At 61.0% G+C, this 11,247-nt stretch overlaps 1 protein-coding gene across 1 annotated transcript; it reads left to right on the top strand.

Annotated features, from left to right (window-relative positions):
- The first annotated feature begins 6,393 nt into the window (after nt 1–6,393).
- On the top strand, nt 6,394–9,207 carry EGR4 (early growth response 4). The gene is made up of 2 exons (XM_048305231.1): nt 6,394–6,916; nt 7,220–9,207. Exons 1-2 carry the CDS (start codon nt 6,778–6,780, stop codon nt 8,548–8,550), a joined length of 1,470 nt encoding a protein of 489 aa, XP_048161188.1. The 5' UTR covers nt 6,394–6,777; the 3' UTR covers nt 8,551–9,207.
- The last annotated feature ends 2,040 nt before the right edge of the window (nt 9,208–11,247 follow it).

Consider the following 11,247-nt stretch of genomic DNA (forward strand, 5'->3'; position numbering starts at 1 on the left):
CTTAGGATAAAAAGGTGATTTTAGAAAGAAGTTGAGAAAACGGTCCCCTCATGCTTTAGGACTTTGTTAGAGCCAAATCCTGGCGTTCCTGGGAGCCCTGGCCTCAGCCCTGTGCTCACCCTGAGCCCGGTTAATCCTCCTGCCCCCGACTGCTGTGTGCAAAAACACACTAAAAATACTGGGATTAGGGCGTGTGAGGAAGGAGAGAATAGAAACCCCGCTCCTGCTCCCTCTGGCTGCTGCCAGAGCTGCTGGAATTAGCGCCTTGCCTTTAGTCTGGGGTGGGATTTGGTTATTTGGGGGGCAGCAGAGATTGTTTCTGACTGTTGCCTATTTTTAGGAGTGGGGCTTTGCCAAGCTGCTCTGCCATTCCTGTACTCAGTGTCATTCCAGAGCTGTAGGCAGCAGCCACATTCCAGGGATTTTGCCCCAAAATCGGTGGCTTGGGGTAAAAAAGCAAGGACGCGGGAGAAGGAATCCATAAATGTGAAGGGCAGGGAGAGCTGCGGCGGCCAGTGGAGCACCCGGAGAATGTGGAGATGTGCAGCAACCTAAAACCAGGGGGGAGATAACCATCGGCCCTGACCTCGTCTGGCCCAGGCTCTGAAATTCCAGCCTCGTGCCCAGGAATTAAAAATAAGGAGCCCCTTTTGGCAGGCGTTTCATAGAGCCTCACGTGCTGCTTGAGTCTGCTGGGGCTGCCCGGCCATGCCTGAGGAAAATCCTCCCTGGAGAGGATCCTTGGAGCAGCCCCTCTCCTCCCGGGGCTGGTGGACGGCGGGAGGTGGCCCTGAGCTCCTGCCCCACCTCTCCAGGTTGTCTCCTGTGCCTCCGGAGCATCCTCTGCAGGCACCAGGAATAGGCACCCAGGGAGACGGCGCCGCTGGGCCTGGGCCAGTTTCCATGGAAATGCGGAGCTCTGCGTTCTTCTGGAAGGGGAGATGGATGGAGCGATCAGAGTGGGAGACGGAGGGCAAGGAGATGAGATCCACGCTGCCAGAGGGCAGGAATGGATGGGATATTGGGAAGGAGTTCCTGGCTGTGGGGGTGGCAGGCCCTGGCACAGGGTGCCCAGAGCAGCTGTGGCTGCTGCCCCTGGGTCCCTGGCAGTGCCCAAGGCCAGGTTGGACACTGGGGCTGGGAGCAGCCTGGGACAGTGGGAGGTGTCCTTGATGGGCTTTAAGGTCCTTCCCACCCCAAACCATTCTGGGATTCCCTGATCCAGTGTTCCATCCCTGGGCTCTCTCCTGTGGCCATCCCAGCAGGAATCACCGCTGAGCCACACTGTGCCCTCCAGCCTCTGGGAAATCCATTGCCAGCTCCAAGAGCTTGGAATGCTGCTCCCTTCTCCATCCCAGAGACCTGGCAGAGGGAGCTCTGGGGTGGTTGCTGAAGAATTTGGGCTCTGGGGTTGGCTTTGGTGTGGCTTTGGTGGGGGTGGTACAAAGGAGATGGATCTGGAGGTGGGGAGAGAATTCCAGGGTTGGGTGCAGCACCCACACAGCAGCTGGGGAGCTGTGGGTGCTGCAGGGCAGCCGCCCTTGGGTGCCCACCCTGTCCCTGCCCCCTGTGCCACAGGGTTATCAGCAGCACTTCCAAGCGGGATTCCTTTAACATTCCCAATTCCATCGGCTGCTCCGCCCCCGCTGCACAGCAAACCTGAGCAACGGGCAGGGATTCCCAGGGACACTGCTGGCAGTGAGGGATGGGAGTGCTGGGGACTGGGAAGTGCTGGGGGGTTCTTGTCTTTCCCTCAGCTTCCAGGATCAAAAACCACGTTGGAATTCCAGAAGTGTCTTCTTGAGTATTGAGGATCAGAGCCAACAGAGCTTTTCTCATCCGTGGGAGAAGCCTTGGAAGGGGTCGGTGATCCCAGCAGGGAATTCCCAGCTCTGCCCATCGGCACAGAGGGGCTCTGCTCCCCAGGAGGAGGGGATTGAGCAGCCCTGGATCCATCACACACCCATTGCTCGGAGGCTCTTCTGAACCTGCAAGGCTGGAAACACTGGGAACGCTCCAAAGGCACAGAAACGGGGATTTCTTCTCCTAAAACTGACATCATCTCCCAGCACAGGAAATGGAGAGGGTTCCAAGAGGCATCAGTGGAAAAATCCCCCAAGGAGCACTAAATGTGGGGCACCAGGTGCTGCAGAGGTGCCATGAACATTCAGAGCTTGGAGAAGACATCTGGAACTTGCACTTTTCCCCAGTTGCCTGTGGGCTCTGGGCACACAGCCCCGAGTTTGGCTGCCAAAGGAGCTTTGCCATGAGCCAACCCTGAGCCCATCCCTCTGGAAAAATGAATTCCAGTCTCACATCAGCGCTGCCCATCTCTGCCCTTGCCCCTGCCTGGGGCTGCCTGCTCTTCCCTGCCTTGTGTTTCAGTGGGCAAAGTTATTCCCAGACCTTCCCCCAGCTTCTCTCTGCCTGTGGCAAGGCAAGGCAGGAGGAAGAGGATGATTTTCCTCCTTTCCATGGCAGCTTCTCCCTTAAACAGGGCTGTGAATCCCGAGAGTATCCAACCCCTGCCAAAACCTGCCAGATTAAGGGGCAGAGACGAGCCAAGCCTCCAAAGATGAAAACCAGGGGAGAAACCAGACGAAGCCGAGAACTGAGGCTGGATTTCCATGCTGTAACCCCAGCTGGGAGCACGGACTGGGGAACTGGGAGGGAAGGAGGCTGCTGAGCCACTGCAGTGGGTTGGTGGCAGCGTGGCAGGACAGAGGTGGCCCTGGGACCCAGCTGGTCGCGGCTCCGGGGGAATCAGCGGGGTGGAGCAGCAGGAGCAGCGAGGAGCTGGCCAGGCAGGACCCTGGGCGTGGGCAGGAGCCCAGGGTGGGTGGCCGGTGCCAGGCGGGCGCAGATGGCCGTGCCAGGGGGAGCCCCGGGCTGGCAGCCCGTGGGATGTTCGGAGGGGCTGGAGCTGCCTGAGCCCCTGGAAAGCCCGGAGACACCCCCAGAGACACCCCCAGCTCCCAGCAGCACTGAGGCAGAACCAGCCCCTGCTTTGGGGTCGTTTTGCTGCCCCAAGGACACTCCCAGTTCACGGAGGGACCCCAAATCCCTGTGCCTGGCTGACCCTTGGTGGGAAGATACCCACGGGCACCCGGGGAGCTGCCCCAGCACTTTCCAGACCACTGCAGCTCCAAACACCTCGTGCAAAGCCTCCTGCAGCACCTCAAGGGACCGGGGAAAGAAAGAGAGCCCAAAAACCGGGGCAGAGCCTGAGCCTGGTCCCCCCGGGGTGTGTGAGCGGCGGGGGGAGCTGGACACGGCTCGGATTTCCTCCCTGCTCCTTGTGACGACACGATTCCCCCCAGGAAGGCAATCCCGCCTCCTCGGCAGCCAAGGGCCCCTTCTGGCACGGGAAATGCGGTGCCAGCACCTGATCCAGAGCTTGGCTTCGGCCGTGGTCACGTTTGCCATTACCTCATGCGTGGTGTCACCTCCACAGCCACACTCCCTTCACGGACAGTGCCGTCCTAGAGGGTCACTTTAAACTGGGTTGGGTTTTAGCATTTAGAAATGTAATATAAAAAGCTTTTTAATAGAAATCCGTGTTTCTATCAGGCTTAAGGGATGAAAGCATTCATCCAGGGGAGGTGGGGACATCAGACAGGACCTTCACAGCCACTCCTGCACAAGCAGATGAAGGTTTATAAACCACAGAATGGTGGTTGATTTTCTTACCTGGGGAGCTGAACAGTTGCTCCTATTTTAGGATCAGCTCTGAGGCTGAGGGAAGGTTTATGAGAGCAGCCCCTGACCCGTGGCTGTGGCAGGAACCTCCCAGGTGTTGCCTAAAAGGAGGGACAGTATTTTCCATGTCTGGGAGATGTGTTGGCAGCAGAGTTGTCCTAGGTGTGCACAGCAAAGATCCTGACTCCAGCTCGTAGACTGGAGATCCTACACATCCCAAAGCCTGACATCCCTGACGGGCAAAATGGGCACAGCCAAATAAAAGCAGAGCGACCGAGGCCGGGTGGGTCCAGTGATGCAGCCCAGGGGAGGTGGAGAGGAGATCCAGGACCCCCAGGTCCATCCCTTGGTCGTGTCCCACCGGCATCCAGCACATCCCTCACAGCAGGCTGGGCTGGTGCTCAGTGGCCACAGGTGGAATGTTTCAAACCTGGTCACCGTCCTGCTCCTCCTCATGTCCTGAAGCTCCAAATTCCAGCATCACTGAGCACTGCAGGGTGAGATTTGCCTTTGATTTACTGAAACCCACGGTCTGGCCATTGCCCTGGGCTCCCCTCATCTCCTGTGAGGCGACAGACAGGGAATGGTGGGATCCCACTTCCACACTCTGGTCATTGCCTGGATCTCTCCAGCCCCTCTTTTGTTTCCAGCCTGGCCCTCACGGCTCATTCCCTGAATCCCCAGGGGGGTTGGTGCCTCCTTGCCCCTCTGTGCCAGCGCTCTGGGTGCATTTGCAGAGGCAGCAGCTGCCCCCAGTGAGAGGAGGTGCTTCGAGACACAAATCCCAGTGCTCTGCCCAAGGTGACGCCGTGACTCATCCTGGAGCCAGGAATAGCATGGGAGCAGGGCCCCTTCACCTGCTGCTCCCGGCTGGGGCCTCGCCTGGCACGGCTGTGGGCACGGGGGCACAGCCCCAGCACATCTGGCCCTCCAGCAGGGCTGAGGGCACTTGGAGGCAGGGAAAACAGGCATTTAGGGGAGGCCACCTCCTCCTTCCCATCTCCTTTGCATCCCACAGCTCCCTCCTGCACACCGAGGTCACCTTCTCAGCCGCTCTGTGCTGACAACAGTGGGTTTGTACCCCAAATATTGGTATGAACATCTTCTACGGTGGGGTTTGAGCCCAGCAGCCAAAATACCCAGAGAAAACCTTCCTCTCCCCACCCAAACTGTGCCAGTGACAACCTGCTCCCCAAAGCATCCCTGCTCAGCCAGGATCAGCTCCAAGTCAATGCTGGAGATCTGGAAATCTCCAGACAGCCAACCAGGGGAAGCAGCACGGCCCAGCCTCGCTCCCCACAGAGGCTTCACCCCCGGCAGAGGTTGGGAGTCAGGAGGATGCTCAGGGGAGGACGCGCTGCCAGGATCCCTCCGGATCCCTGCGTGTGCTGAGCCCGCTCTGAAAGCTTCCCCCTGGAAGATGGTGGGGGTTGCAGGATGGATCTGCCTTCTCCGGCCCAACTCCGCGCCTGCCACACGCCAGCCTGGGTGGGAGCCATGAACTGGGATGACTGAATCTGGAGAGGGAGGGAGCTGGTGACAGCCTTTGCCTTCTCCTCTTGGCCACTAGCTCTGTCGCAGGAGGAGCCGGCATCCACCTCCCGCTCCACATCCAACAAACACGAAATGCCAGCAGAAAGTATCGCAAAATCTGGCAGGGAAGGGAAGGGAAGGGAAGGGAAGGGAAGGGAAGGGAAGGGAAGGGAAGGGAAGGGAAGGGAAGGGAAGGGAAGGGAAGGGAAGGGAAGGGAAGGGAAGGGAAGGGAAGGGAAGGGAAGGGAAGGGAAGGGAAGGGAAGGGAAGGGAAGGGAAGGGAAGGGAAGGGAAGGGAAGGGAAGGGAAGGGAAGGGAAGGGAAGGGAAGGGAAGGGAAGGGAAGGGAAGGGAAGGGAAGGGAAGGAAGGGAAGGGAAGGGAAGGGAAGGGAAGGGAAGGGAAGGGAAGGGAAGGGAAGGGAAGGGAAGGGAAGGGAAGGGAAGGAGCAACCCCGGCACCTTTTGCGCTTCTAGAAGGAACAGGAGCTACAAAAGGCATTCACGGGGAAAAAATAGCACGGGGCGAAGGAGAGCCTGGGGAGATGCAAATGTGGGGGTAGAGCGGCCCACGGTGGGACAGGAGCCAAGGCTGCGGAGCAGGGGCCGGAGCCGCGGAGATGCCCGGCAGCCTCCCAAAAACCGTGGGAGCCGCAGGGGCCGAACGACCCTGGGGGAAAGCAAAGGCTGCGAGCGCAGGCTCGTCCCTGCACACCCGGGTCTTGCACACGCGTGGGCACACCCGTGCGGGGCCGGGCTGCGGGAGGGGATGCTGGGCACACACGCACACAGAGCAGCAGAGATTTGTTAAAAATATCGCGATTATTAGTTAAAAAGAGAGAAGGAAGGGGGGAAAAAAAGAAAAACAGAGGGAGAGAAAAGGGGGAGGGGAGGAGGGAAGGGGGAGGGTAGGGGCATCGCGTCACGGGAGAGATTTCCTTATTGGGACTCCCTAGCCTACATCCTGAGTCCATATATGGGCATTTACGTCACGGCAGCCTCACTGGGGACTCCAGAAATGGCTGCGGCGGAAGGTCGGAGCAGCCCCGCTCCCGCTATAAAGGGGGCGGCGGGGAGGGAGCTCCGGGTGTCCGCTCGGGCTGCGCCGCCGCCGGGCCCTGCCTGCCCCCCCCGCCCGGGCCCTGCCCCCGCCCGCCCCCGGAGCGCCCGGGCCCCCCGCCCCAGCACCCCCCGCACTGCCCCAAGCACCCCGGAGCGTCACCTGCAGGGTCCCTGGCACCTGCCCCGAGCATCCCTCGGATCGGTCCGGGCACCCCGAGCGTCCCCCGGCTCATCCCCGAGCACCCCTCGGATCGGTCCGGGCACCATTCCCAGCTCATCCCGAGCATCCCGGGCTCTCCCAGAGCATCGCCCGCCTCGCCCCGAGCATCCCCGGGCTCGCCTGCAGCATCTCCCGCCTCGCCCCTGAGCATCCGCCGGCTCTCCCCGGGCGTTCCGCGGCTCTCCCCGAGCGCCTCCCGGCTCTCCCCGAGCATTCCTGGCTCGTCCCAGCCCGCCCGCCCCGCTCAGGCCGCGTCTCCAGGGAAGATGCTCAACGTTATGGATTTCTCCTGCCCGGATCCGCTTTACTCCAAGTACGAGGAGAGCTGCGAGATGAAAACCGGAGACCTGCAGGGCTTGGGGCAGCCTGAGCAGCAACTTCTGGCAGAGGCCGATTTCCTTGGAGGTAAGGGCGGGAGGGAGCCGGGCAGGGGTGAGGGACTCCACCGGGAGCGATCGCTGCATCCAGGAATCGGGAACCTTCCCCTCCTCTGCCCTCAGCCCCGGGCTGGGGGTTCAACAGTCCCCCGCTAGCTCAGGTTGGGGGTCCTGACGGTCCTGCTGGGGGAGGGGGTGAATCCCAGGGCTCCCTGTGCGGTTCCAGGGACGGAGACCTCGCAGTGACGCAACAGCCTCCCGCTGCTGCCTGCATCCCGCCCCCAGCCCCGCATCCCTCCGGCCCCCTCACCACCGTCTCCTCTGTTTCCAGGTGAGCTGCTGGGTGCCCCCGGCAGCGGCGGGGCCGTGGATTACTCCTTGCTGGGCAGCCAGCCCTCCCCTTCCCTCAGCTACACCGGCAGCTTCTTCATCAAGGCGGTACCGGAGCACCCCCAGGACCAGGAGTCCCTCTTCAACCTGATGTCGGGGATCCTGGGCATCTCCCCCTTCGCCTCTTCCGAGGGCCACCAGAGGCACCTGGATGCTCTTTACCCCTGTCCCGAGGTGGCTCAGAGCCAGCTGGACCTGTACTCGTCCTGCCAGCCTGAGATGAGCGGATCCAGCCCGGCCCCGTTCCCGGAGCAGGGCTACGGCGCCTTCCCTGCGGCCGAGGGGGCTCAGCCCCTGCAGGCACAGCCCGCCCTGGGAAACTCCTCCCAGTGCTTCTTCCAGCCCAAGCTCCTGGACACCAAGCAGGACATCAAGCTGTCCTCCGGCTCCCCACCCCTGGACAAGTTCAAAGCCTCCTGTGCCCAGTGGGAGCCCATCTCCCAGCAGCACCAGGCCTACTTGCCCGCTGGCTTCCAGTCTCCCGAAGGCTTCCCGGCCGCAGAGAGCGGCCAGGGGCTGTTCCACCCGCTGGGCTCCAAGATGGAGAGCGTCTTGTCCGTCAGCTGCCAGTCGGAGCTCGGCAGCCTGGCAGAGGACGCTGCCTGCTTTGGAACCCATCTGGGTTTCGGCTGCGAGCCAGAAAACTTCCCAGCCCGCGGGGACTTCGCCAACACCAAGATCCACAACATCCCCACGCCATTAATGCCGGACTTCGACGCCTCCTTGGCCCAGCCCGAGGTCCTGCCGGGCCTGATGAGCTCCGCCGAGCTCCTCCATCCTCACCCCTCTCCTTCTGTCCCCCCCACGGACTTTCTGGGCCACCCCGCGTCCTCCTCGCTCCCCTCCCTGCTGCCTGCCACCCCTCCCGCCCTGGCCGAGCCCAAGAAGAAGACGCGCCGGAGCAAGTGCTCCTCCAAGTGCTTCTGCCCCAAACCCCACGAGAAGGCGTTCGCCTGCCCGGTGGAGAACTGCATCCGTAGCTTCGCCCGCTCCGACGAGCTCAACCGGCACCTGCGCATCCACACGGGCCACAAGCCCTTCCAGTGCCGCATCTGCCTGCGCAACTTCAGCCGCAGTGACCACCTCACCACCCACATCCGCACGCACACGGGCGAGAAGCCCTTCTCCTGCGACACCTGCGGCCGCCGCTTCGCCCGCAGCGACGAGAAGAAGCGCCACAGCAAGGTGCACCTCAAGCAGAAAGCGCGGACCGAGGAGAAGCTCAAGGGCTTGGGGTTCTTCTCCGTGGGGCTCTCCTTCGGGACACTCTGAGCCTCCAACCTGAGCGCTGGCAGGCGGCGTTTCCCGAGGTCCCCCGAGCGTCTCACGGGAGAGCCGGGGTGGGAATTCCCTCCTGGGTGGCCCTGGAGGAGAGGCGGCGGCGGAGCCGTGCCGGGCACCAGAGGGGCCCGCGGGAGGCGAGGCGATGCCGCGGGGCCGGACCGCTCCCTGCGGGGATGGGATGTGGCAGCCCCGGCCGCCCGGAGCCATCTCCGAAGCGCAGGGACTGAGCCATTTTACAGCTCCTGTTCCAAGGAGGGGAAAGGAAAACCCGTGTACAGACAGCAATCACCACCGAGGTGGGTTTTTTGGACACTCTGCGTTCGTAGCGCCCGGGCTGTGATTTCCCAAGCCAGCACTTCGCAGGATGTTCCTGGCTGGAGATTTTCCGGCCGGCACGGTTGGGGCTGCGACTGCTCCGGTCCTTTCTCCCCAGGGAGAGAGACGCCACCGGGCTCTGGCAAACGGTGCTAACAGCCCTTTGGGAAAGGTGGTTTCAATATTATTATTATTATTACTATTATTAATAATGTTATTATTATAAATATTATTAATATTATTATTATCATTCGGTTTGTAAAAAGAAAAGGCCTCTATCAGGAATATTTCAAATTTGTGTCTATTTTTCTAATTAAAGATTTGAGCTGATCCAAGCCCTCGCTGAGGTTGCTCTCTGCCTTTCCATCCTGTATTTCTGTTGGGTTTTTGACCTCTGCTGCTGCATTTTGGGGAAAAAAGGTGCTTCCATAATTAACAGGGAGAAAAAAATCCGTCAGTGCAGCGGGGTGGTTGGTGACACCTCCTGAGCAGCCCCAAATCCCAGGTGGGGGCTCATCCCAGGAGAAGGGTTTTGTCCTGGGGCAGAGCAGGGATCCCTGCTCCTTGCTGCTGCGTCTCCCTCCAAACACAGGACGTGGCTCCGGGTCTGTTCCGATGGGGCTGACTCCTGGAGGAATCTGCCCCTCTCCCATGGGGACCCCAAAGCCCAGCCCAAAGCCCCCAGCTTGGGCTCCTGGTCCCCAGTGGGGTGTGGACGTCCCACACGCCCTCGGCTTCACCCTCAGGAAATGAGATCAGAGACATCCCCATTCCCCATTTCCCACCTGGCTCAGCCCCAGGGCTGGAGAGATCCAGGCAGCACCAGGATGGGGACCCCTGCACAAGGGGGGGGGGGGTTTGCTCCCTGCCTTTTGGAATTTTAGATGGTGGAGGGATGCTGGTTTCCCTCTCCTGGGAATGGCCGGGGGCCGGGTGGCACAGGAGACGCTGCTGCAGCCAGGAATGTGCCTTCCACGGAAGAACCTCCCTCCCCTGCTGGTTAAAAATCAGTTATCATCACAAAATCCCAACATCTCATCCTTCCAGAGGGAGATGCTCAGATGAGGCGTGCCGAGCTCTGGTCTCCGTTAATCAGGAGAAGGTGCCTGTGGGAATGGAGGCAGCGGGGCCAGGGCCCCTTTGTCACCGATGCTCAGGTGATTGAGGGGTGATGGTCCTTTCCTTGCAGAGGGGAAAACTGAGGCAGGGAAGGGACACCGCTGTAATCTGCTCTTTCCTTTTCTGATGGATTTTGTCCCCTCCGGCAGCCCTGGAGAGGGGGTATCTGCCCCCCAGCCATACTGTGAAGGAGAGAGAGGTAACCCCGTCTTACTTCCCCATGCCCCTCAGCCCTTTGTCAACATGTGGGCTGGAGCATTCTGGGGCTAAACACCAGTAATCCCAGCAGAATCCAGTGTCCCAGGTATCCCAGCAGCATCTGAGCTTGCATGGAGTCAGAGACCCTGTGGAGTTGGGCTGGGAGGCTGGGCAGGGGATGGGGGGATGACAGTAAAGATGGGATGTGGGAAGGGGCCAGAAGGAAACCTGGCTGAGGGGGAAATCCCAAATTTGCCCTCAGATGTGTCCCTGTAATCTCACACCCCGATAGCGCCCAAGGGTGCTCGTGACCCTCGGGTGAACCCTCCCAGGGTGTGAGAGCCTAATCCTGAGCCAGGACCACTGCAATGGGTGGAGATGACACCCAGATGACCCAGATGACACCACTTTTCTGGGGAATCACCAACAAGGACCTCAGGTTTCCTCTGGGAAGGGGCTGGGTTAGGGCCCCTCTCCGGGGGATGTCAGATCCCCTGGGCAGCAGAGCCAGGCTCTCCCTGCACCGCTGGCCATGAATGATGCAGGACGACTTGATTAATACCCCTCGGGAAGTCATCAATAATTGATGCTGAGCCTGGAAGCTCTGCAGAGGCACCGCTCCAGCCTTGGCCCTCTGCTCCTCCAGCCAGCACTGCCAGGGAGGTGGGAGGGATGGGACAGACCCCACAGCCACCCCACAGCCTCTGGGACAGCTGCTCCTGCCTGGGGTGGGACTGGGCACATGTGCAGGAGGGCAGGAGCAGTGGCACCCCGAGTCCCAGGGGATGGGGACACCCGCCTGACCCCGTGCCAGCAGCACCCTGGGCCCAGCACTGCCACCCTCCCGTGCCCACCCCGGAGAGGAAACATGGCTGTGCCGGATGCCTCTGGCACGGGGCTCGGGAACTGGATCAGGATTGAGCCCGGGATTAAACCAGAGTGCCCAGGGACCATCTGGGATCAAGCCAGAGCCCAAAACAGGCTTCTCAGGGACTCAGTCAGGACCAGGACAGGGATTGACCAGGGCAGCCATGGACCAGACCAAGACCAAGC

This window comes from Corvus hawaiiensis, chromosome 5 (assembly GCF_020740725.1).
Source record: "Corvus hawaiiensis isolate bCorHaw1 chromosome 5, bCorHaw1.pri.cur, whole genome shotgun sequence".
NCBI classification, from domain to species: Eukaryota; Metazoa; Chordata; class Aves; order Passeriformes; family Corvidae; genus Corvus; species Corvus hawaiiensis.

Coding starts and splice junctions, on each gene's coding strand:
- EGR4 (XM_048305231.1), top strand. CDS start 6,778: ATGCTCAACGTTATGGATTTCTCCTGCCCGGATCCGCTTTACTCCAAG. Junction 6,917..7,219: donor AGAGGCCGATTTCCTTGGAG/GTAAGGGCGGGA, acceptor CTCTGTTTCCAG/GTGAGCTGCTGGGTGCCCCC.